Consider the following 27,530-nt stretch of genomic DNA (forward strand, 5'->3'; position numbering starts at 1 on the left):
TTTGAATTAGTTTTTTGGTACAAATTTTGCTTGATTTGTCTTTGAAATAAAAAAAATGTTTAAAACACATCTTGTCAACAAGGGGTGGGGCACTGAACTGGTCTGCATAGGGATCCGCAATTGCTAAGACCAGCCCTAGTCTTCTTAAGGCAACATGGGGCTGGTTGAAGAAAAGCTCTGGAGATAGGGTACTGATCAGACTGAGAGAGAACAGACACACTATAAAGGGTGAAAGGATTTGGGTTTTTTCATTCCCTTTTTCAGTAGTTCAAAGACAAGTTATATTCAAATACAGTATGTATTTTCCTGCCCTAGAGGACTTACAATCTAAGTTTGTAGCTGTGGCAATGGAGGGTTGAGTGACTGCCCAAGATAACAAGAAGCCTCATAGGGATTTAAACAGATCTTTCCTAGTTCTCAGCCTGCTACTCTGTTAGGCTACTTATGTTTTTAAAAAATGTACTCTTATAGGAAGAAAGAGTCAACATGTGTTAGTACAGGAACTTCTAATTGCAGATCAACCAATTGACAGCTGATAGGATTATTTTAATTTTCTTCCTAATTTAGTATGAACAACTGTTAAAATTTATTTTATCAATAGTTATAGTTCCAATTTAGGCATGTTTCCCCCATGTTTACAAAGAAAAGAAAATGAGACTGTAGGAATTAATGTCAGCCCAAGTAGAGCTTTAATCTGTACTAGTTTAGACAGTGGTGTACACACTTACGTGTTATGTTCTATCCAGATAAAATGTTACTGCTCCTTCAGATAGTAACATAGTAGATGACGGCAGAAAAAGACCTGCACGGTCCATCCAGTCTGCCCAACAAGATAAACTCACATGTGCTACTTTTTGTGTATACCTTACCTTGATTTGTAATTATAATTATATGTAGTCAATGCTGTCTAAATAAATTTATCTTATACAATCTGCACTGTATTATTAATTCTAGCTCGGCCTTTCCCTGGATATACTCTACAGTTTAATGAATATCAGCTACAGCCATTTCCTTTGGTAGTCTACCAAATAATAATTTTCTGATTTGAATAATGATAAATAAATCTTTGAAAACCAAGACTATACTGCCACATGAGCTTAAGACAATGAAACATTTACTGGTGAAGAATAGAATTGGAATGTTTAACAGCAAGAAACAGTAGTTCCTGGCTGCCATACCTTTTGGGGATCTTATATAACATACGAGACTTTTACACAGCCTTATGTTAAGATACTAGGAAGATTTTTCTTCAATGAAATCTTCAATGTTGTATTTCTTTAGAAAACTAAATGTTAAGTCTGTTCTGATGTTTGCTTTCATTACTGAGACCCACAAAGGGTATATTACTATACTGCTGTTTCAGTCTGTGGACAGTGAATACTAACTTCTTGTCTTATAAGCTGCCAGTTCTATAACAGAAGACTACAGTTTTTCTTTGTAGAAACTGGACTGTAATTCCAGAAAGTTAGCCAAAAGTGAGAGCTCAGACCTTACAGAGGCAAAACATTACCTTCCATCTTCCCTGCTTTATGCATTTCATCTTAGCTTCTGAGGAAAAGCACAAAACTGATGTTGTAGACATTGAGAGTATTGACCGCTGGTATACTTAGTCTGTGAATAAGAATTTTAGCGGGGGATGGGGGGGCCACAACCAACTATAGTAAAAAAAAAATGTCATCATGTTGTCTGAGGTACAGATTTTGAATTCTACATCCTGGCGGGAGCTTTAGTAAGCAGATTGTCAGCATTTGCCTATAGCAGGACAGTATGATTTTAAATAGGTAACTACACAACAATCCCTTCAATTACTTCTCATATGCATAATTTTACAGCTGAATGTCAACATTGCTTTTCAATTCATGGTTGAAATTAAAAAACAAAACAAAACAAATTGTTTAAAAAAAAACATGACTAAGCATTTCAGATTCTTCTTGCATATTAAGGTACTGTGTCAGAGAATCTACCCAATAAGTCAATGCTCAACTTTCACTTGGAAGAACACCTAACCAGTCAGGTTTTCAGATTACTACAACAAATATGCATGAGATAAATTTGCATACCATGGTTCTCCAACATATGTAAATTTACCATGCATAGTCAGCATTGTCTTTAGAAATCCAAAAAGTTTTGACAAAAGGACCAACTACTTTTTTTTTTTGAAAGGTGCAGAAGCAGAACTTTTTCCCCAAGTGAACAAAAGAAAAGCAACTAAGGAGAAACTGAAAAGCAAATTGAATTCTATTATGAATGCTGAACATGCTTACAAAGTACTGCTTATCTGCAATGCACATTTTAAAAATAGAACAACTTTCTTTTTTCTTTGAATATTTTTTGCTTAGCCTATAAAGAAATCCCCTTTTCTTGTCATAACATGCTTTTTCTGAGATGACAATTTGTCATGCAAATTCTGAAGCTTTGTTTTGTTTTATAAGTGCATTAATATTCTAGTCTGTACAAGTTTGTTTTCTTTAATCAGAAAAAAAAATCCCCATGGTTTCAAATATAAATCCTTGGAAAAGCGGCACACTGCTGACCACTCAATTCCTTTTTGGAAAAAAAGGTAATTACAGCAAGGGATCCAAGTCCTTTTCACTTTAAAACGGCCCCTGCTTACTTGGCAGTAAATTTCCTTTGTAGCATAGTCAGACAAATGCTTTATTGGCAAACTCTGTATTCCAGTCAGATGATGTGTGGCGAAAATCTTCTAGTTTCTTGTTAGTCATGGCTGTAAAAGGTCAAAACTGGTACCATTTCTTGTCTTTGTATTTCAGCATCAACTATGAAAGAGAGAAACAATAGGAAATGAGTTTAAGGAATAGCATATAAAGTCTCTGTTACAGTTCCATAGGCTAGCATTTATGGGGGCTATTTTACAGTTATTATAGCATCAATATAAAGCACATCTGGCACAGGAAGCCTCAGTTTAGACTTTAAAAGATATCACCATAACAGGGAAGATAGGGTATCCCAATAGCGAGGCTGCAATAGAGACCATAGTAGACCAGGTGTCTTTAAATAAAAAGCAAACAGATTTTCAAGATTGCAAATTATCAATGTCAACTGCTGAGCAAGCTGCAAATAGGAACAACAAACATTGTTTGAAATGTTTATATGCAAATGCCAGAAGCCTAAGAAATAGAATGGGAGAGTTAGAATATATTGCTCGAAATAAAAAGATAGACGTAATAGGCATCTCTGAGACCTGGTGGAAGAATGATAACCAATGAGACACTGTCATACCAGGTATAACTTATATCACAGTGAATTTGTGGAGGGGCAGCATTATATCATAAGGTGGTCCTTGAATTGATAATGACTAAAACATTCTGCAGGACACAAAACATCTTGGAATCCTATGGACAGAAATTCCATGTGTAAATGGGAAATGGATAGTGGTAGGAGTGTACTACCATCCACCTGACCAGGATGGACAGATGCAGAAATGTTATTGAAATTAGGGAGGCTAGCAAACTGGGGAACACAATAATAATGGGCGATTTCAATTAACCCAAAATTGACTGGGTAATAACATCAGGGTATGCTACGGAGGTAACATTCCTTGATGAAATCAAGGACTGCTTTATGGAGCAGCTGGTTTAGGAACCAACAAGAGGGGGAACAATTCTAGACCTAATTCTTAGTGGAGCACCTAATCTGATACAGGAGATAATGGTGCAGGAGCTGCTTGATAACAGTGATCATAACATGATCAGATTTGATATTAGCTTTGGAGTAAGTACACACAGGAAATCCAATGTGTTAGCATTTAACTTTCAAAATGAGAAGATAAAATGAGAAGAACATTAAAAAAAAAAAAAAAGAGGAGCTGCTGCAAAGGTCAAAAATTTACATCAGGTGTGGATGTTGGTCAAAAATACCATACTGGAAGCCCAGACTAGATACAGTCAATATATTAAAAAAGGAAGAAGGAAGGCCAAATGGCAGCTGACATGGTTAAAAAGTGAGGTGTAGGAAGCTATTTGAGCTAAAAGAAAATCCTTCAGAAAATGGAATTTGAATCCAACTGAAAATAATAGGAAACAGCATAAAGAATGGGAAGTCAAGTGCAAAGCGCTGATATGGAAGGCAAAGTGACTTTGAAAAGAAAATTGCGTTGGAGGCAAACACACATAGTAAACACTTTTTTAGGTATATTAGAAGCAAGAAAGCCTGCAAGAGAATCAGTTGGACTGCTAGATGACCAAGGAGTAAAAGGGGTACTCAGGAAAGACAAGGTCATAGCGAAGAGATTAAATGAATTATTTGCTTTGGTCTTCACTGAGGAAGATGTGGGAAAGATTCTGGTGCCAGAAATGGTATTCAATGCTGATGAGTCACAGAAACTGAAACAAATCTCTGTAAACCTGGAAGATGTAATGGACAATTTGACAAACTGATGAGCAGCAAATCACCTGGACCGAATGGTATACATCCCAGAGTACTGATAGAATTGAAAAATGAACTTGATGAGCTATTGTTAGCAATATGCAGTTTATTTTTAAAATCAAGCATGGTACTGGAAGATTGGAGGGTGGCCCATGCAACGCCAATTTTTTAAAAGGGTTCCAAAGGTGATCAAGGAAATTATAGATAGGTGAGTCTGACATCAGTGCTGGGCAAAATGGTAGAGACTATTATAAACAACAAAATTATAGAGCATATACATAAGCATGGATTAATGAAACAAAGCCAACATGGATGTAGTCAAGGGATATTTTGCCTCACCAATCTACTACATTTCTTTGAAGGGGTGAATGGACATGTGGATAAAAGTGATCAGGTAGATATTGTGTATCTGGATTTTCAAAAGGCATTTGACAAAGCACCTCATGAATGACTCCTGAGGAAATTAGAGAGTCATGGGATAGGACGTAGTCTTCTACTGTGGATTAAGAATTAGTTAAAAGATAGAAAACAGAGAGTAGGGTTAAATGGTCAGTATTCTCAATCTCAATGGAGAAGGGCAGACAGTGGGGTTCCCCAGGGGTCTGTGCTGGGACCGCTGCTTTCTAACATATTTATAAATGATCTAGAGATGGCAAAAACTAGTGAGATAAATAAATTTGCTGACAACACTAAGTTATTAGAATCCTAGTGTCTCAGGATGAGTAGGAGAAAGCAAGCTTTATTTGTGCTTCTGGGTCTGTGCTTCATTTAAGAAGCAGAAGAGGTTGAGGGCTCTTTTGGTAAGGTCATGGCATCAGTGCTTGCTACAGCTTCTTGAGCCATTATGTCAAGCTTCTTGGCAAAGTAATCCTGCAGTTTAGCCTTCTAGGCCTGACCCACTCAGGGTGATATCTTTATATAGAAATTGCAAGCTGAGGCTCAGCTTTTCCCCAAACCTTTATAGTAAACTTTATGATGGTCAGACATGGACATTTTCTATTTACACGGGGCATAACTCAAGATCACTGGTCTGCTTCTCTGACATAGTGAGAAAAATAGATGTAGCAAAATCATATGAAGAGGAAGTCAAGATGTTGGATAACCAGAGAACTGAAAAAATATGGTTGAAAGAGTGAGAAGTGATCAAACAAAGCAAAAAATATTCCTTGTCACTAGCAGAAAAATAAAAATGTTAAATAAAACTGCTTGAAAGATTAAAATGTTGATTTTTTGGGAGGAATTACAAAAAGCTGCAGGAAAGTGAGATAACTGGTACTGAAATGTCCAATATCCCTAGTAGCTGAAAATGAACTAAGGGCAGCAAAAGGACTCCTGCATAGGGTTATCATATTTGTTGGGGGGGGGGGGGGGGGGGGGAAGGAGGACACCAAAAATAAAACTGGTTGCTACCTTTGCTAAAAAAAAAAAAAAATTAATTGTAGCAAGTGTGTAAATGGCTTTAGTTAATGAATACATATAAAACAGCAACTGACAGAGTAAAGCAGTTGAGCAGACAATTTACTTTTCAAAAACTTCCGGATTTGAGTTTGACCGAGTCTGAGCCAAGCGTACTTATCAGAAGAGTGGATATCCAGGGCAGCCAAAAGGGAGGGGGGGGGCAAGATTCCCCGGGCCCAGCCGGTAAGCTGCAGCCAGTCTGACAACCTCGCTCAGTCAGATCCAGCGTCTTTCCTTTCCTTCCAACCCCCACCTCCCAATCTTGGTCCTCTACTTGCCTCAGAGTCATTGGCTGATCTGGCCATGGGTCCTTCTTCCTGCAGCATCCTGCCTATGCAGAAACAGTAGGTTACTTCACAGGAGGTGTGACGCCGCAGGAAGAAAGACCCACTATCGACAGAGCAGACTCTCTTGATCTCTGCTGCCTGAAAGCAAAGAATTTTACTTTTGGCTCATGGTGGTGTGGTGGTGGCGGTGGGGGGCAGCTGTGGCTGGGCTCTTAAGATTGTTTGCACTGGGCCCAGCTTTATCTCTTGGCGGCCTTGCGGATATCCCTCAACAACTCTGGTGGGCTTCTGAGATAGGTGTGGAAGTCTTTGCATGATGTATGCTTAAAGCTGTGCTGCACAAGCAAAATTCTCTTGACAGAGTCAACCAGCAGGGAAACAGAGATCAGCAATGCCTTTCTCTCTCTCTTCAGCACCCCCATGTGCCCAGACTGACTAATACTTATGTGGGTAGGTGTGTTAGTCATAGTCACATAAAAGGGAGGATATTTTCCTAAAAATTACAAAAAAAAACCCTGGAGGACATATCTGAAGTCATCCAAAAGCAGGACATGTCCTCTTAAAAGAGGACGTAAGGTAACCTTACTCCTACACATACATATGAACGGCTTTTAGGCCTTTCCAAGAAGCTCTGAAACAGATTTGTTGCGAGTATAGTTATATGATCCACTTGGGTAACTATGGTGAACTTCTCTCTTCAGAAAGTTATTTTTGTTAAATCATTCATATTTACTAATGTCACATAAATATGCATACCAAAAAGGTCTTCCACGGTAACTAATATTCCATACCTCATGTGCATGTTTAGAAAAAGCTTCTGCACTAGTCATCATGACAGTAGTTGCTTCTTCTAGTTCTCCTAGCCTTTGCCCCCTCTCATCTAGGGCAATACGTGCCCGGGCCAAATCTCCTACTGCTCCTGAAGCAGCTCCTTTCACTCCTTCAATTCCACCTGGTCCTGGAATGTGTTGAGCAAGACTCCGGGAGGCTTTTCCTGCAGAAGCTTCACCAACTGGAAAGAAGATCAAATAGTTACACATCTTCTCTAATGAACTCCCTAACAGCTTTGTGACTGATTTTCTCAAATACACAGAAATAGGATACAAAAGTCCTGGCATTTAAATCTCTAATGGGAAAAAATACTGCATTAAAGCTTTTCATTATAATCATTACTCAGCTGAACCCTGGTACAGCATATAGTAATTAGCTATATTTTAAATGTCTGAGGATATTCAATGTTAATGTTACATGCTATCTGCAGTGCAGAATGTCTCCACAAGGTTCACAATCAAAAGATAAATCATGGGACATGAGTTATAAGCATCACTTGAAAGCATAAGAAGTGAGAGAAAACCTAGATACTGTTACTGGCAATGATTTGTCTAAGAAAAGTAGAAAAACAAAATCATTTTTCATTACCATTCATGTTCTAATTTATCATCACTAATCAATAATAATATTAGGCTTTATACCACATTTATGGAAATACCATGCAATGTGATTTACATTCCAAATAAAATAACTAACCCCCCATTTTAGAAAGATGTGTGGAAATGCCGATACAGCTCATTCACTTTAAATGGGCTGTGTAACATTACCGCACTGGTAAAAGGAGGGGGGGCGGGTTAAGATTGAGAAAAGATTTTAAAAAAACACCCGAAGATTAAAGTGCTTATTTTACAAAAACAAAATGCAGCATATTTTTTTTAAAGAAAAGGTCTTTAAACCTTTCGTAAATGATAACTAGGTTGGCATATCCCTCAGCTCCCGAGGTAATTTGTTCCAGAAAATACTAAGGGGTCCTTTTATCAAGCTGCGGTGGCGTCGGCATGTGGATTTCTGCTCGCCAAGGCCCCCTTTTACTGTAGTGGATAAAAGGAGTTTAAAAAAAAAAGGAAATGGCTATGTGGTAAGTTAAGCACTTGCCAAGTAAAATAACATCTAGTAAATATTCAGGTATTTGAAAGTAAAGAAATTGCCACTTTAAATAAGCATTGTTCTTTAATTGGTGGCTGGTGAACTCTAAGCAGAAAATGGGCACTGTCCCTTCTACTTTTCAAATTCATTAGCCAAAGTCAGCTAACCCAAGGAGACCCTACACGAGCCGTGTTTCGGCTAAACGCCTTCCTTAGGGGTCATAATAGTCCAGTTTAATCAGTTTCGGAGAGTTTGTAAATGGAAAAATATATTGGATTGCTGGATGCGATATGTGCCAGTGAATGTGGATCCAGTTAGCAACTCTATTACAAACTGCGATAAAAACTACCAACATAAAACAAAATAATTTCAACTAAAAGAATGCATAGGTATGAGAAACTTGGAAACCATTACATGTTTTTAAAAATTTGAAAACAGAAGCGGACATTGTTCCTCTCTGTCTTTAGACTTGCTTCCCCCATTGCTAAGGATTTTCTCTGCTTGACTCATAGCAGATTTGTAATAGCATGTTCTCCTTTTAATTTATCAACTTCTTTGGGAGTCCACATATTCACCATTCTGTTCACAAATGCTTCTTTGGACTGGGAGCAATGTTCATCAGCCTTGTTTTAGAACTTCCTCTTCACTGAAAAAATAATTTCCTTTTGTGCATTATTTATACTTTTTAAAATATTTACAACAGAACTTTCTCTCTTACACTGTAACACAGGCCCTAATTTTAGAAGCTCCATTCATACTTTGGACATCTAAAAACCGGCATTTGTATGTCCAAATCCTGATTTTATAAAGCTGGGATATATGGGTCTATAAAATGTCCTCTAACTCCGATTTCAGAAGGGGGGGGGGGGACGGCTGTGTCAAAAAAGATGTATGTTGGTATTCAGACCTTGTACCCGGCATGTCCAGGTTACAGGAAAGTGCTCCAGTTGAGCAGCAATCTATGGGATAGATTAAGGGAAGTCACCCTCTTAATTCCCCAGTGGTTGCCGCTCACCCTAAATGTGAAATTGGTATGGGATACCGGGCTCTGTGATACCTTCAGGAACTATGGATGTTCCTGTTATAACCTAATGGTTAGATCAGCTGGCAAGCTGGCAGCGTGAAAGGTGATCCCACTGCAGCTCTTTGCAATTTTTTTTTAAATTGTGAGCCTTCTATGGACAGAAAAATATCTACTGTACCTGAGTGTACACTGCTACCATGTAAGCCTGAAGGTTAAAGTGGTGTACATTCAAATATAATAGGCATTTCAGTCCCTGAAGGGCTTGCAATTTAAAAAATATATCACAAAGAGCTGTAGTAGGATTTTAACTGGGGTCCCTTAGCTCTCTATTCTACATGGACATCTATGGCTACTTCATAACATGGATGATCCTATGCTGCAAAAATGACATCCATGTCCCTTCTCTCCCCCCCCCCCCCCCCCCCCCCCCATTTACAATTAGGATGTTTCAGTTTGTGAAATGGATGTTCATGCTGGACATCACCAGCACATGAATTTGCATTTCTCATGTATTTTAGAACAAGCTGTACATTGGCAGATCCTGTTCTAAAATACTAGTACCACCAGTGACATACTGACCCTGATGTCCTTAATCTGAGTTGGATATCCTTTCTAAAATGCTATTCTTAAGCTCCTAAGCCTCAGTGAAAGAGCGTTTGACACAAACTTCCCAACATTTCAGTAGCCTTCTTCTGGCTTACTTTACCATCCTGGAGATGCAACCTCTAGAATCAAGCATAATGTTCCAGGTAACATCTCAATGAAAACCTCTGAACAATGAATAGCTTTACTGAGGTAACCTGGTACAGATTCTACAGCAATTATTAGACACATTTGCATACATCTGAAATATCTGCATAATTAGCAACATTTATTATACATAATATAAATGCAGTAGTTTCTCGCTGCACCTGGACAAAAATCAAGGTTGGAACATCTTTTGGGTCGGAGGGACCAAAGCTCTTTAACTGCTGATGCTGTGTTGGGCAAAATATTGGTAGGACCAAATCCTAATGACCTACCCTATTCCACTGTCAATGTTTGTGTGTGAATAATTATTTCTCTGATTGGGAGTTCTATGGGTAGAAAATTTCAGGTTTTGGGATAGGAAAAGAAGAGATCTCTGGGATGGGGAGAAGAGTAAATAAGGGGGAAAAGAGGGATGCAGGGAGAGAAACAATGGAGTATGATGTTAGAGAAGCAGGCAGGCAGATCAGGGCAAAGAGAAACAGGGAATATCTGGGAAGGGTAGGCAGGAAGGAAGGAAGGAGGGAGGTTTTCCAGACCACCTGGGTTCTGATCTCAGGTGAGTCCTGGGCTGCAATCATGGGGGGTGGGAGAGGATAGCATGTGCAGCTCTAAGACTTGATGGCACAGGTTCGTCATTGTGGGGCTTGTAGGAGCTGGCAGCAGAGCACTGCTGCTGGCTTTCTTTATCCACGTGTGCTGGGGCCACACCTGGCACTTTGCTACCAGCTCCTGACATCAGAGCTGCTGAACACAGAGACTGTGAAGATGACAGGCTGCCTCTTGGCTCCTGTGGCCGTCCCATCTTTGCCTGGAACATCGACCATCTTGGCACTGACCTACAGAACAGGAGGGCTCAGTATTCATCATTCCCTCAGGTCCTCTTGCAGCACCCCTATTGGGGCTCCACTGGGACACCCTACAGGACCCTGGAACCCAAGATGGCCCTGGTGATAATGGACTGTGTTCACAGTATTTTGGTAGGGAGGGCTGGGACCCGAACAAGGGTCTACTGCCCCAGTAGCAGTGGGGCTACTGGTCTTGTAGCCCCAGGAAGGTCCCTTTAAGGGCTTCATTCCTGTGAAATGCTGATGCTAATTTGAAGGGAAAATAACCATTATGAAAACTTTTGGGTATGTAGTCATTTCCAGTACACAAGTTGAATCGTGGAGTTTAAAAATCAATAATAGCTTAAATAAGTTACTGAAAAAAATTGGCATTAATTTCCTGGCTGCAATGAGTTCTCTAAAGAGCAATAACTCAGTTTGTTCCATGTTTAGAGTTCGACATCAGATCGGGAATAAACTTGCTTTCTGCAATACAGCAACTACCAAATTCTAGTTGCTTAGTATTTTAGCACAGATGTGTGTGTGCGGGTGTATGTGTGTGTAATTACATTATTTACGAAACTCAAGTTATTATGTATTCATTATATATACAGTGCAATCTGCTTAAGTGCAAGGGTCTGGGACCAAAGAAATGCATGCAGTTAACCAGAGCGTGCACTTAACCGTCGTGACCCAAAGAAGCTTGACATCTGATAAACATATGTACAGTAGTTTATTATACGTACAGTATACAGTCTCCGTTAACTGATGTTAGGCTTACTTGAAGTAATCAGTTATAGTCCTCTGTACACTATTGGGTTTGTGAGTTCCATAGACTACATCTGCCAGACGGTAAAAACTGTCATAGCACTGACATCCAGTGGCCTCTAGATAGGCCCGCACGATGTTGAGACTCTCCAGCGCTCTTGCAAAAAGTGACAGGAGGAGGTTGTTGAATTTCGTCAGCATGTGCCTTGCTGCTCATTTCATCATCTGTTCCATCATCAATTATTGTTGCCTGCGTGTAGGCGCCTATCTCGACATCAGTGCTGTCTTCAGCTGTTTGTAGATCATAATTAACAGCTACGTAGCAATGGAACTCCTCTTTAGTAACACCGGCTGGGATGTCAATAACTTGTTCATCTGACGTGTTTGCAACGCCTGCATCTGTTTCGTCCCTCTCCACATCCTTAACAATGCTTGCACGCTTATAGCAGTTCACAATGGTTGCCTGTGTAACATGATTCTAGGCTTCTTTCTGCATATGTAGGGAATCCAACAGTAATAGATTACGAGCCAGCTCAACGGCATGTTTATCCTTGCCAGTCTGGTCATCCATAACGCTCATCAGACAACGTAGCACAAGAGCCCAATAATGTTGTTTGAAATTGGCTATTATGCCCTGATCCATAGGTTGGATCAGAGAGGTAGTGTTTGGTGGCAGGAAGACCACCTTGACGTTAGACAGCCTGACATCATCACCGTGTGCAGCACAATTATCACAAAGCAACAAAATCTGATGCTTTTGTGCCTGCATTCTAGTGTCTAACTTCTTTAGCCACTGCTTCCAAATTTCCCCAGTCATCCATGAATTTGCGTTAGCCTCATATGACACAGGAAGTCGCTTAACTTTCTTGAAGCAACGGGGCTGTTTGCTCTTTCCAATGACGAGGGGTTCCAACTTCTCACTCCCATCCATATTGCAGCAAAGGAGGATCGTCAGTCGATCCTTCGACGTTTTACCTCCAGTAGTTTTGGCATGTTTGAATGCAAGTGTTCCATCAGGAATCGCTCGCCAGTAGAGACCGTTTTCGTCAGCATTGAAAATGTCACGAGGTGCAAAGTCGTTCAAGATGGTAGGAAGAACTGAAACAACCCAATTTTCAGCACCAAAGTCATCAGCGTCTTGTTTCTCGAATTTTATGTTGTTCTCTCCTTCCATCTTTCCAACCATCCAACAGTGGCTTTGAATTTAGTTAGTCCAAGACTTTCAGCTAGCTGGTTAGCTTTCTCCATAAGCAGTGGACCACTTACAGGAAACTGACTGCTCCTGACTCGAGAAAACCATCGAAGAAGAGCATCTTCTACCTCCTCAGCTTTTCCCGCCCTTTTACGTTTCCTGTGTGGATTTGTATTGTTTTGCCAGTCTTCCAGAAGCTGATCTTTCTGCTTCAAGACACGTGAAATTTGACTGGGATTGACACCATATTCTTTAGCAATAATGCTTGACTTTTTCTAATTTTTTAAGAATTTCTATTCGTTCAGCCAGTGTTAAAGTTTTACAGTTCTGCCGCAATGATGATGACGACGACGACTCCAGTGTACACTCGAACATCATTCTTTTGCTTATTCTGTCTGTGGCAGTTAAAGGGGCGGTAAATTTGAAATCTTGTTGGTTGTCATGCGCCAATCGGCTTCCATATTCCATGCGCGCGCTTATGTGGAGTCTTTCCTGCAGAGGAGCGGTCTTAAACCATGCATATAATACATCTTGCAATTATCAGTGGTGCGCTAAACCGAAGTTTGTCCCCATAGAAATTGATGGTGCCAAAAATGGGACCAAAGTACAGCATGCAGTTAAACAGAGCATGCGCTTATCCAACGTGCACTTAAATGGAGTGCACTGTATTTAGAATGAATCTGCTTGTTAATTTGTAATATGGAAAGGACTGCCTCTTACATTTCCAAATCTTAAGAAATTGTGTCCTTACTTAAGCTAACTGTATTTGAGTAATTAAAAGTAAAGTGAAAACATGCAGAATTCTTTATAAATTATATAAATTCGGTTTAGAGGCTTTTTAAAAACATGTTTTAAATTGTGTCATTTTCATTAGTGTGTCAAACAGAAATGGTCTATGGCAGTAGTTCTGTGTCAGTCCTCATGACACAGGGGGAATTTTACAAAGGCGTGTAAGCATTTTTAGTGTGCACTAAATGCTACAGACATCCATATAATCCTATGGGTGTCTCTAGTGTTTCATGCGTCCTTATTTTTAGCGCGTGCTAAAATCACTAGTACACCTTTGTAAAAGGACCCTTTAGCTAGTCACATTTTCAGGATACACCCTCAATGAAAATGTATGAGATTGATTTGTTTAAAATGGAAGTAGTGGATGCAAATTGACTCATGTACATTTATTGTAGATATCCTGATTGACTGGGTGTGTCCCGGGGACTGGATTGAGAACCCATGGTTAAGGGACGTACATTTTCATTCACTGTTCTTAAATTTTGTCTGTGCAGTAAACAGTGAATTATTTACATTCTATTGGCAAACATTTGGAAAGAAGATCTGTGTGTATTATCTGTAAGAAAAAGAAAGACTGAATGTCCACGTTTGGTTCTTTTCAAGAATCTGAGAGTTATGAAAGAGGAAAAAAAAAGAAGTTATTTCTAATCTTCCAGCAAAACCTTTTGCCATAACAGATTTTTTCTGACTTTGTAGAAAATTACTTTGTGAGAAAGCACTTTGATCTCTGTCCTGAGATAAGTGATAGGTGAAGTGGAGAAGTAACCTAGAGGTTACAGCACTAGGTTAGCAACCAAGAAAGCCCATTTCAAATCCCGCTGCTGCTCCTTGGGATCTTGGGCAAGCCACTTGACTTTCCATTGCTGCCCCTCTCTCTCTCCCCTCTTCCATTCAGCATCTGCCCCCCTCTCTTTCTCCTCTTTTCCGTCCAGCATTTGTCCTCTCTCCACTTCTATCCAGCACCTGCCCCTTTCTCTCTTTCATCTAGAGTTTGCCCCTACCCACTTCCATCCAGCATCTGCCTGTCTCTTCTCTCCTCTTCACTTCCATCCAGCGCCTGTCCCTCTTCTCATCCCCACTTCAATCCAGCACCTGCCCCCTCTATGCCCTCTTCCATCCAGCACTTGCCCCTCTCTCCTCACCAACTCCATTTAGCATCTACCTCTCTCTTCCCCACCTCCATTCAGCACGTGCCTCCTATCCTCCCCACTTCCATCTAGTGTTTGCCACTTGCTCTCCCCTTTCCATCTAGTGTTTGCCCTCTCAACTTCCTTCCAGCATCTGCCCCGCCACCCTCCACTGCTGCTGCTTTCCCCAACCATCTGCAGCAGCAAAACAAAAGACAGCCATTGCGGGACTTCACTGTACCATACCTGCGGCTGCGGGCTCTGACCTGGAACAAGAAGTGACATCACACTTTCTCCAGGACAGGCATGCGGCTTTGGGGAAAATATTGGCAGAACAACTGACTGGTTAAGATGGAACTCTGACACTACCTTAGGAAAGAACTTAGGGTGTGTGTGAAGAACTACTCTGTTGTGATGAAATTTCATGTAAATTGGATCAGCTACTAGGCCCTGAAGCTCACTTACTGCGAGCTGAAATGACCGCCACCAAAAATACTTCAGATGACAGGAGTCAAGTGGCTCAAAAGAAGCTCTCATCAGTTGGGTTAGAACAACATTGCGATCCCATGACACAGTAGGAGATTTGAGTGGGGGCATTGACAACATCAAATCTATCATGAATCGAACAACTAGAGGCTGTACAGAAATGGGCTTACCCCCTACATGAAAATGGTAAAGCACTGAGATGTACCCTTACAGAGTTGGTTTTTAAACCAGACAGATGGTGAGGAGGTATTCAAACAGTTTTTGTATAGGGGAAGAGAGAGTATCTAGGGCCTTGCCCTCCCACCAAACGGCAAACCTTCTCCGTTTAAAATAACATTTCTTAGTAAAATCTTTCCTGGAAGCAAGATTTTGGAGATGCCATCAGGCAGATTCATGGACTGAAATTCTACGTTCTCAACATCCAGGCCGCGAGGGCTAAGGACAGGAGGCTGGATACAGAAGGGACCCTTGTTCTGTGTTATGAGAGTCAGAAATATTCCAATCTCCACGGCTCCTTGGAGGACAAATCCAGAAGGAGAGGGAACCAGATATGTCTCAGCCAGAAGGAAGCAATCAGGATTCATTGTTCTCCAATCCAAAGTGAGAAAGGAAAAAGGCATCTGACGCTAGTCTACCATGTGATTTCAGCCTGGAGCAGAACTAAGGGACATTGTTGTTGAGATGAGTGGTGAAAAGATCCACCAAATGGTGTCCCATTCCTGGAAGATCCTGCAAGCAATGCCCATATTGAGAGACCGCTTGTGAGGTTGTGTTACCTTGCTCAGTCTGTCCGCCAGGCTGTTGTCCTTGCCAATCAGGTACACTGCTCGTAGTACCATCCCATGAAGGATGGCCCACTGCCACATTTGTACAGCCTTCTGACACAAGGGGTATGATCCTATACTCCCCCACATAATACACTGCAACCTGATTGTCGTTTCAGATGAGAACAATTTGGTTCTGCAGCTGATCGCTAAAAGCTTTAAGAGCATTCCAAATAGCCCTTAGCAGACCACATTCCACGGGTGTGAAGCCCATCCACATTAGCCTCCCATCTTAAGTTGGATGCATCCATTGTCAACAACTTATAAGGAGGTGGAATTTTAAATGGAAGTCCCACAGTCAAATTTGACTAATTGTCCACCAGAGGAGAGAATGAACTGCTAGGTTCCCTGTGGCCTAAGACCACTGGGAAGCCAAAATACATTGGGCACCTCTCAATTGGAGGCAAGCCATAAGAGTTATATGCCATAAGAGTGGCTATGTGGCCTAACAAGCTCAACATTTGCCAAGCTGTGGACATGCCTGTGCTCTGGACCTGCAAGCCGAGTGTGATCAAGGTATCTACACTTGCCAGGGGCAGAAAGGCCTGAGCTTGCACTGTATCTAGAAGGGTCCCTATATATGCCAATTACTGAGTTGGGAGAAGATGGGATTTGGGTTAGTTTATGATGAACCCTGGAGCTCCAGCACCAGAATAGTTCTCTGGAGTGGAGTGGCCTAATGGTTAGTGTAGCGGGCTTTGATCCTGGCAACATGGGCTTGATTCCCACTGCAGCTCCTTGTGACCTTGGGCAAGTCACTTAACCATCCACTTCCCCAGGCACAAAAACTTAGACTATGAGCCCTCTAGGGACAGAGAAAGTACCTGCATATAATGTGTACAGCACTGTGTACATTTAATAGTGCTATAGAAATGATTAGTACTAGAAGCATTGACTCTTACGCTCCTTTCTGAAATGTGCTCTTAACCATACAATTGTCCAGGTAGGGATACACAAACTCCAAGTGTATGTAGTGATGCTGTGACTGCCACTAGACATATGGTGAAGATCCTGGGAACTGACATGAGGCCAAAAAGGCAGAATGTAATACTAGTGGTGTTTCCCTACTTGAAATCTGAGATACTTCCTGAGACTGGGAAGCACTGAAATGTGGATATAGTTATCCTTCAATTCCAGAGAGCATAGTCAATCTTGTTCCTGAATCGCGGGGAGAAGGGTGCCTAGGGAAATCATCCTGAACTTTCTTCCCCCTCACATCCTGCACGCTCCTTTTAGTGAAATTGCTGTTTCACTAAAAGGAGCATACAGGATGTGTGGGGGAAGAGAGAGCAGGACAGGCAACGCGGCAGCGCCAGAGACCAATGCTGGAGAAGGCTTCAGCTGGTGGGGGTTGGGGGATCCCCACCAGCCAAGGTATTTGCTGCAGAAGTGGGTGGGGAGGGAGCGGCAGGGCAGGCGGCAAGGCGCAGTGGTGGGGCGGCAGACCAAAACTGTCCCCCCACCTCGAGCTCTAGCCCCCTCCCACCGCAAGGTCTGGCTATGCCCCTGGTTCAGAATGGTCATAATACCGGCAGCTGACATAGTCTGATTTGGGAGAAGGACAGGAGCCACTGGGGGATTAAGGAAGGGCCATGCCTTAATCCCTCCAGTGGCCAGCTGCTCAATTAGAAAAACATTTTGTAACTTGTCCTGCACACAACACACCCCTTGCTATTTAGATTAACTTCAGTATGAAACATCCAAATTCTAACTTTCCAAAATCAGGATTTGGACTTGTTTTGCTCAATTAGAAAAACATTTTGTAACTTGTCCTGCACACAACACACCCCTTGCTATTTAGATTAACTTCAGTATGAAACATCCAAATTCTAACTTTCCAAAATCAGGATTTGGACTTGTTTTGCTCAATTAGAAAAACATTTTGTAACTTGTCCTGCACACAACACACCCCTTGCTATTTAGATTAACTGCAGTATGAAACATCCAAATTCTAACTTTCCAAAATCAGGATTTGGACTTTTTTTTTTTAACCAGGACCACTGAGGGGGACGACGACAAAAATTCCTCGGGCCCGGGCCTCCAAGAAGTGGGGGGCCAGCGCTGGGGTCTCTCTCTCTCTCTCCTGCTCCTGACCGGACCGGAGTGATTGCATCCTGACAGGAGCAGGAGAGAGAAAACTCCGCGCCGGGCCTCCATTGGAGGCTGGGGAGGACCCGGAGAAGTAGACACCGCAGGTCTTCCTCCAGTGCTGCTCTTCTGCCCATTGCTTGCTGAGCGGCTGGTTTTCCTCTCAGGCGCGCATGCACTGTTTTGAAACTGAGCATGCCCTGAGAGGAAAACAGCCACAGGGGCAGGCGGCAGAGTAAAGAGTCAGCGCTGGAGGAAGACGTCTTCTGCTGATGGCCAGCCAAGGTATTTCAATCCTGTTGTGGCAGCAGCAGTGATGGGGGGGCACAGACAATTGTAGGGGGAGTGGCAGTGGATGACGATTGGGGGGGGGGGGGGGGGGCGGCGGCCCTGCCCCAGGCCTGGTTTAGTTTCTCAGCAGCCCTGCCCCAGGCCCGGTTCAGTCTTTCAGTGGCCCTGTTTTTAGCAGATAGATATTTAAGGCATTAAAAAACATCTATCTGCTTTGAAAATAAGCACCATAGGCACCTATGCATCTTTTTTAAAATAGGCTTGAAAAAAGGTAGGTCTGTTATAAAATTAGCTCCTATGAATGAAAAAGCCTGTAAACCATTTGTTAGAAATTTCAAAATGAAATCCCTGTGAATTCCTTTGCTAGCTCCAGCCTTCTCCCACCCTTGGCCCTGCCCCTTTGCAGTGCAGGTAAACATGCATATGCTGTAAGAATAACAGCAAAAAAACAGCAAAAGTAGTTGAATCTGCAGAGAGGAAGGACAATCTTCACCCCGTTTTAGCCAGTTAGCTGCCCAGTTACACAGTTAAATCTGACAACTGATCACTGTATGTGCTTGAAAAGTCTGAATCAAGCTAAAATGTTTCTCATTGCAAGAACCGTGCACCTGTTTTTATTAGGATCAGCACCATTGTATTCAGATTTTTTTTTCTTTTTAAACAGAAACTGCAGAAATAACTTACAGAGCTCTTCTCTATCAAAATTTTGTGAACTTCCACCAAACAGCCCTTTAAGGAATCCTCTGTTTTGAGCTTCTGGTGTTTCCACTGGTGTAAACAAGTCTGCAAGCATATCCTAAAACAAAGAGAAAGAGTATAGCGAATTGTAGACAAAACTTCAGACTTTTGCAGCAAAATGTAACCATTATTCACATTCTACAGCACTGCCCTTATTACAGGATTATATTTTCAAAGGAGACAAGAAAAGTTAGTTTTAGAGCTGACAAATGGCAATGTGAGGAAAAGATCGCTAAGCGATATCAAAAGTATCAATGTATCAGAACCATAGCCAATGAAATAAGCATATTCTTGGGACAGCACATTTCCAGGGATGGCATTTTGGCCATCATTAGCAAATATTTGGCTCATTAATGCATCTTAAAAAATTAAGCAAATTGATTTAAAGCATATAAAACTGATTTGTGTGAATTAAAAGGCTGTAATGTGCATTAAAAAGAAATAATTGCAGGTGTGGGCAAAAACAAAGAAAAAAAGAACTATTTGCTTGGGGTGGCACAAATCCTGAGTAGACCCTAACCAAAATCTGCAAAGAATCTAGCAAGATGACTGAGCAAAATTACTCAAATCCTGACTACCAAGTGAATGACTGGAACTTGGTGGTTTCACATACTTTGAACACCATTGCACTTCTTGTAATTATAGAAAGTAATCTAAAGCTAAATCTTCCCCTTGGCATTCTTCTCAGTTACATGCACAAAAACAAGCGTGCTGTAGGTTACAGAGATAGTGGTGCAAGACAGGTAATGATACTGATAGAGCTCAATGGAAACAACGCATAAATTTATAGAAATCTGAGCTAGTGGTTAGTGCAGTGCACTCTAAATCAAAGACAGGTTCCACTATAACTCTTTTTTTTTTTTTTTTTTGTAAATATGATCCCTCCAGGACCTGAAAAATGCCTACTCTACCTGAAAGTATGCTATTTCAATAGCCTTCAGGCTTGCAGATGTCTTATATTTTTAGGTACAGTAGGTATTTTTCTGTTTCTGGAAGGCGCAAAATAAAAATTGAAATGGAACTTGAACCCAGGTCCTTTGGTTCACAGTCCACTACACTAACCACTAGGCTACTCTGACTTGCTTGCTGCTTTGTTCAGAATGGTCATAATACCTGCAGCTGACAGAACCTGGTTTGGAAGAGGGAGGGGGGCAGCAGCCACTGGGGAATTAAGGAAGGGTCATGCCTTAATCCCTCCAGTGGTCAGCTGCTCAATTTAGAGCAACATTTTGTAGTTTGAATATGACTGAAACAAGTCTAGATAAAAACATCCTTCTTTTCAGACATAGACATTTACTGCCAGGAAATTATATTACTCTTAACTTGATAGGCATTTCTCAACTAGATCAGAAATTGGAAGATTTAACAGTACCATCAAGATTGCTAAAATAACTAACCAACCAGATGCTACTGAGCTTGCAGTATATTTTTCTAAAAATGTAATTTCACTACGCCAATCATCACTCCAGGAACAACATTTAGTTGGTTGCACAAGTAACCTGGAGTGATGATTGGCTTCCCAGCTCTATAGTACCTGTTGTCTGTAGTCTTGGCCAATACTTCGAGCTGGACCTCCAAAATATGCGGGAACAAATAAACTAAGCTTGTCCCCCTAATTCAAAATTAGGAGGAAGTAAAGAAACTAAGTTTAGGACTTTTCCCAGAAACAACAACAACCAACTTATAGATGGTTTATCCCAAATGTATTTAACTTTATAAGCTGTGCATATTTATAAATGGACCACAACCCCCCCCCCCCCCCAAAAAAAAAAACAAGGAAATCTAATATTTGCAGTCCAAAATACAATTCTTAGGAAAATAAATGTTTACAGTTAACTTAATTTATGTTCATTTCCTTCCTACAGCTTAACTCTGCAGTTTTAAGGACAGACCTGAACTTCTAGCAAGCAAATTTGTGTTGTATCATATAAGTTGTGAACTTAAAGTTAAGTTTAACCCATGTAATAATTCAAACATTTTATTATAAGCATAGGAATTGATTCTGTTTTTGTTTTTCTATTTCTAGATAGAGTTCTACTCGGAAACCAGCTCAGGTTAAATGTTATTATTCTCATGTAATGCAACCCAATCTCTTTAGATGCAGAGATGGCACTAAGGGCCCTGTTTATTATTATTATTTATTGCATTTGTATCCCACATTTTCCCACCTTTTTGCAGGCTCAAAGTGGCTTACAATACATCATGGATAGTGGAAATGAGAGGGGAGTAAACATTTGGTATTATAGAAGGATTTTGGGTTGCATGGTAATGGAATACATAATAGTAATTTAACAGAAGGCATTATTAACATTTCTGGATATATGTTTCACATGTTTTGATCTTTGTGTTATGTCTTGTCGAAGAGATGGGTCTTTAGTAGTTTGCGGAAGCTGGTCAGTTCATGGGTCGCTTTTAGGTTACGTGGCAATGCATTCTAGAATTGCGTGCTCATATAGGAAAAGGTTGACGCATGTATTAATTCGTATTTCAGACCTTTACAGTTGGGGAAATGAAGATTAAGGAATGTACGAGATGATTTTTTGGCATTTCTGGGTGGCAGGTCTATCAGGTCGGACATATAGGCTGGGGCCTCGCCATGGATGATTTTATGTACTAGGGTACATACTTTAAACGTGATGCGTTCTTTGAGTGGCAGTTTACTAAACTGCGCTAGCATTTTTAGCGTGCGCTAACGCTAGAGACACCTATAGGAATATATGGGTGTTTCTAGAGTTAGCATGCACTAAAAATGCTAGCGTGCCTATAGCAAGGCTTACTCAAACAACTTAACCAATCAGTGATTTGCCCATACACTTCTGTGACCAATCAATTTCTTTCTGTGTCAGTTCAATCAGTCCAGGCACATATCAGGCAAATTTTCCTATTTTTAACATTAAACCCTGGGACTTCTTTTATATACTTATTCTAGCCACTCAACACAGCACTTCTGTCTCCCTTGCCTTCCTCTGTTCTTCTGCCCAACTGTCAGGACGCTGTTACCAAGGAAACTCTGCTTCAGCTGAGTCCAGTGGTGTTCCGAGGGCGGAGCAGTGGTGGAGGTCCGCCCCAGGTGCACGCTGCAGGAGGGGTACAGGGAACAGCCGTGTGACTGTTGGCTCTGCCGGTTCCCTGCTCTCTCTGCTGTTACTTCTTGTTCTGGGGCAGAGGGCGCAGGGAACCTGTGGAGCTGACAGCCAAACGGCTGCTCCTAGAACCTGAACAGGTTAAGAAGAATGCACCCGGGGGGGGGGGGGGGGGTGTCGTGCTGCACCCAGGCGGGATGGATGACCCTGCACCTGGAGGAGGGGGGGGGGTGTGCAGCAGCGAACCGCCCCGGGTGGCAGCCGACCAAGGAACGCCACTGGCTGGGTCAGCTGATTTGGCTCAGCCAATCAGGACACAATCTCAGAACTTAAAAATTCACTATGGAACTTCTCTGAAAATGGCTCAGCTCCATTTTGGTTTTAATTTTTCCCATAGGAAATAATGGAAAAAAATGCACATTTAACTGTTTTTTTGTGAAAATACACAAAATGTCACCCAATTTACTCTGCCTACTTAGAAAACTATAATAGCTTGATGTTTTTAAAATTTCAAAATTATCCTTCTTTTAATGACATACCACATTTTTCTTCCCTAAACTGTTCAAAATGAATACAACTTCTTTCTGTCCTTCCAGACAATTAATAAAACCTCCCCAATACCTCCTCCATCACAACCCACCACAGCCATACAATAGCCACCCTGGGAATCCACTCAACTGAACTTTTTTCCAAATTTCAAGCCCCCCTCCCCCAGTTCACCTCAACAGGTTCTCAGGACCCTATAAATACATTTAAAATGTAAATAATACTAACCCTTTGCTTTCCAACACATCCATCCCAAAAAACACATTTTAAAACAAAGCCAAAAATTTCATCGCGTTACCAGAACCCTTACTGTGTTCTCAAGGGTCCCTTCACCTGGCAACTACCTTTGGTTCGGGTCCTGATGGACCCCCGGTAACACCAGACATCAGCAGGAAGATACCATGAAAATCGCGGAACTCTGGAAGGGCAGTATAAAAATTGAGGCTCCCAGCTCTGTTTTGGGTTACGTTGCGTCCTTGGAGCACTACTGCACATGTGCGAACAATCGCACATAGTCTGAGGACCCGTCCAGGCTATTTTCCTAGCTGTTCCAGTCCCAGAAAACCTCATTCCCAGCTTGGATAGTGTCACAGATGGTTGTGTCGCAACCTCCCCCCTGGAGCTCCTCCGATGCCTCTGGAGTCCCTCAGTACCACCAGCATTGGCCACCAATGTGACCTCTGGCCACTAGGGACATTCACAGGGCCAGGAATGGCTCATGCAACGGAGCACCCAGGACCCCCTGGAGTGCACAGACGAACCCCCCTACCAGGTATTCAAAACTTTAACCCCATTAGGGGGGTTATATATTTTTTTATCAGTGCCACAATGTTCAAATATAGTAGATATTCCTGCGGATAAACACCAGTCTATTTTACTAGTATTACAGAAAAAGAATTTGGATCTTTACACCCTAAATTCTACAAATAATCTTGCACTCTAGACTTCTTGCCTTGCCACTCTTCTATGAAATCCTCTGCAAGACTGCTCAATGGAACACTTTTTTAAAATAAACTGCACTATGCAGAAAGGTTATTTTCAATCATCAATGGGTAAAATTGTTTTAATGCCCATTCTTAAATCATTGAATTTGGCTGAACCTTGTAATTACAGACCAATAGCCAATATTTCGCTTCATAAAACTCGAATCATTAGGTCACTAATTATCTGAAATTTTGGATAATTTTTCTATTTTGTATTCTTTATAGTTTGGCTTTAGAAGCCTGCACACCACAGACATTTTTGATCAATTTATTTTCCAAGCCTAGAAAAATAATCAGTAATGATGGTCAGGCAGTCCTTTTGCAATCTGATCTTTTGGTTGCCTTCTACACAGTTAAATCATAGTCTTTTATTAGGCAAACTGAGGGCCCCTTTTACAAAGTTGTGGTACCTGTACCGCAGATTTGCTGCACACCAATCCAGCATAGAAACAATACTTTTTTTGTTTTGTGCTAATCAGTAATCGGGCAGCCCTGAGTGCTGTCTGGTTACGCCAGGTTAGCACGGGAGCCCTTACTGCCCCCAGGAAATAGCCGAAGGCCAAGTGGTTCACTTACCACATGGCCATTTCTTTCTTTCTTTTTTAAATGCCTTTTACCTGCTGCAGCAAAAGGGGGCCTCGGTGCACAGAAAATCCACATGCCGACACTACTGCAGGGCTCGTTTTACTGCAGATTTGTAAAAGGGGCCCTGAGTAAGCTAGGACTAACTGTCATAGTGTTGGATTGGTTCCAGAAATTTATTGTAAATAGGAAATATGTTATAATGAAGAATGGAATATTTTCTCAAAAATTGTAACCACCTCAGATGCCTCAGGGTTCCCCTTCTATCTCCAGTTTTGTTAACGTTTCTTGCTCTCTCTTCGCTCTATTTTTCTAGATGAGGGAGAGTTTAGATTTGATATACTTAAAAATAGCAAATTGTACAGATAAGATTAAGAAATGGGGCTTAGCCAACATATTAAAGCTGAATATTTCCAAAGCCTATGACTCGGTCGTCATCAAGAGATATTCATTGATATTGTACAATTGAGTCCAGATGAACTTTTGCCAGTAGAAAGATCGACCAAAGGGTTAGGAATCTTTCTGGACTACTCATTGATATCTGAGCTTCAGTTGAATAAGTTGTATAAAAAGGTTTTCTTCAAAGTAAAGCCAGTTTGCTTTGCTAGTACATAATAAAGTTCTTCCACATATATTAGAAATAAAAAGAATGGAGGCAGTGGTCCTCGGTGGAAGACAGCTACTCCTCAAAACATGAGACAAATACTCATGGAGGCTAAACTCACCTGATGTTATTTCTTGGTAGGCTGAATTTCCAAAGCAGCAATCTCCTTGATTTTGGATGCATACACTGAAGAATACTGATGCTAACTATCCTGTGTTGAGCAGGAACTGTACAAGGGTTCCTTGTTTCTTGGCTTGTGAATCAAAGCTGGCTCCAGGAATGAATTATGTTGCTCTGGCACAGCAGCTTTGCCAACAGGTGGTAAAACTCTTGGGTCTTTTGAAGCAATGTCTTTGGTGCTGAAACCTATGGACTGAACTTGTTTCACAATGTCCATGAGTTTCAATCTCTGGAGCTTGACAACAAAGATATTTGGGCAGATGCCACAGACATGAGCATCATATCTACATCAGGGGTTCTTAACTCTGGACACACCCAGCCAGTTAGGTTTTCAGGATATCTACAATAAATATGCATGAGATGCATTTGCATACAGTGGTTGGTAGTGCATACACATTTATCTTATGTACATTCATTGTAAGTATCCTGAAAACTTGACTGGCTATGTATGTCCAGAGGATTGGGGTGGAACCACTGCTCCTGACTCAGGACTGTTCATCCAAATTCTCTGATGACCCAGCAGGGACATTTGAAGGTACTCTACTTCTTTACTGCCATTATAATAAAAACCGGAAATTCAAAATTATAATTTTCATAGGAAAAAAAGGCCAGTTGGGACTTGGGGCCAATCAGCTCCATTAAAAAAACCCCACAGAAACAATGAGGATTTCCTGGAGGGGGTACAGGAAAGGGTAGACTGGATGAAAATTCTCTATTGCAAGAATTGAATTATCAGCAAAGCCTTTGATACTATCCCCTACAGAAGACTCATGAATAAGCTGAAAGGGTTGAACTTAGGACCAAAAGTGGTGACCTGGATAGGAAACTGGTTGACCGACTGGTGGCAAAGGGTGGTGGTAAATGGAATCTGCTCGGAGGAAAGGAAGGTGAGCAATGGAGTTCCTCAGGGGTCAGTGCTGGGGCCTATTCTGTTTAACATATTTGTGGGAGATATTAATTTGTACAGCGCTGCGTAGGTCTAGTAGCGCTATAGAAATGTTTAATAGTAGTAGTAGTAGTAGTAGAGATATTACTGAAGGGTTGGAAGGAAAGGTTTGCCTTTTTGTGGATGACATGAAAATAGCCAATAGAGTAGAAACCCTGGAGGAAGTAGAAACAATGAGAAGGGATCTCCAAACGATAGAAGAATGGTTGGGGGTCTGGCAGTTAAAATTTAATAACTAATAGTCCACCCAAGCTTTCAAATTAGATGTGAAAATCGAACCAAGTAGCACAAAGACTTCAAAAATGTAGATACCAACACTGTCACCTAAACAGACAAATACAAACACTTCAACAATCCTGCAGGGGGATGATCAGAAGCAAACGCCGGTGCTAGAGGCTGTTAGCGCCGGTGTTTGTTACCGCCCCATGATCAGAGTACTAAATAACGCAGCTGTATTTCCCTCTTCGCTTCTTTCAGTTTAATCCGATAATCTTTTCCGTGATCCTCTCGTTACGTTCTTTTGTATTTCTTGAACAAAGCCTCTTTTGCTCTTATTTTTCCAGCTACTTCTTTGGAGAACCATATAGGCTTCCTGCTTCTCTTGCTTTTGTTTACTTTCCTCACAAAAAGATCAGTCGCCATATTTATAGCAGCCTTTAGCTTGGACCACTGTTTTTCCACTTCTCCTATGCCTTCCCACGCTAACAGCTCCTTCTTCAGGTATTCCCCCATTTTATCAAAATCAGTATGTCTGAAATCCAGTACTGAGTTTTGTGCGTCCACACTCTGCCTTTGCCCTTATGTCAAACCATATGGTGTGATGATCACTATTACATAGTTAGGCACCCACCCGGATATCAGAAACACTACCTCCATTAGTGAGCACTAGATCCAGCATCGACCCTTCCCTTGTGGGTTCCGTCACCGTTTGTCTGAACAAAGCACTTTGACAGGCCTCCACAATCTCCCTACTTCTTTCCGATTCCGCAGACGGGACGTTCCAATCCACATCAGACAAATTGAAGTCTCCCAACAGTAGCACCTTCCATTTCATACCAATCTTTTGAATATCTTCTATCAGATCCTTGTCTAACTTCTCCGTTTGTGCAGAAGGTCTGTAGATATGTCTTGTGTGGATACAGGTTCCGTCTTCTCTTTCTAGGACGATCCATAAGGCTTCTTCTTTTCCCCACATTTCAGCCGCTCTGATATTCTCTCTCACATACAAAGCCACTCCTCTACCTCTTCGGCCCTCTCTATCCTTCCTAAAAAGATTATAGCCCAGTATGGTCACATCCCATTCATGAGAATCATTGAACCACGTCTCAGTAATAGCAACAATATCCACGTTTTCTTCAAATATCATGGCCTGCAAGTCTTGAATCTTTTTAGACTACAAGCATTTGTGCACATAGCTTTCCATGTGCTTAGTGAGTTTGGGTGTTTTTTTATATTTACATGACCTTTCCCTCTGCCATCAAGTTTATTCTGGGGGTGACTTTCCAAAATCCCCTGTTTTCTTTTGTCTCCCCCACCCTCTAGTTTAAATGTCTAGAAACATACTGTCTGAATTTCTCCCCAAGGATCCTTTTTCCATACTCATCCCCAATGATCAGCAACCAGCACGCCAAAGATTGGGTTGCTGGCCGCGGCAAAC

At 41.4% G+C, this 27,530-nt stretch overlaps 1 protein-coding gene across 2 annotated transcripts in view; it reads right to left on the minus strand.

Annotated features, from left to right (window-relative positions):
• Positions 1–2,428: 2,428 nt before the first annotated feature.
• STXBP5L (syntaxin binding protein 5 like) overlaps positions 2,429–27,530 on the minus strand; it is a 663,841-nt gene continuing 638,739 nt past the window's right edge. For both annotated transcript variants that reach the window (XM_030203985.1, XM_030203984.1), the window contains 3 exons: positions 18,896–19,007; positions 6,923–7,143; positions 2,429–2,777 (listed from right to left, as the gene is read on the minus strand). In XM_030203985.1, coding sequence (XP_030059845.1) covers positions 2,736–2,777; positions 6,923–7,143; positions 18,896–19,007 — 375 coding nt within the window. In that variant the 3' untranslated portion in view covers positions 2,429–2,735. The remainder of the gene's footprint in view (positions 2,778–6,922; positions 7,144–18,895; positions 19,008–27,530) is intronic.

This window comes from Microcaecilia unicolor, chromosome 5 (genome assembly GCF_901765095.1).
Source record: "Microcaecilia unicolor chromosome 5, aMicUni1.1, whole genome shotgun sequence".
In the NCBI taxonomy this organism is placed as follows: domain Eukaryota; kingdom Metazoa; phylum Chordata; class Amphibia; order Gymnophiona; family Siphonopidae; genus Microcaecilia; species Microcaecilia unicolor.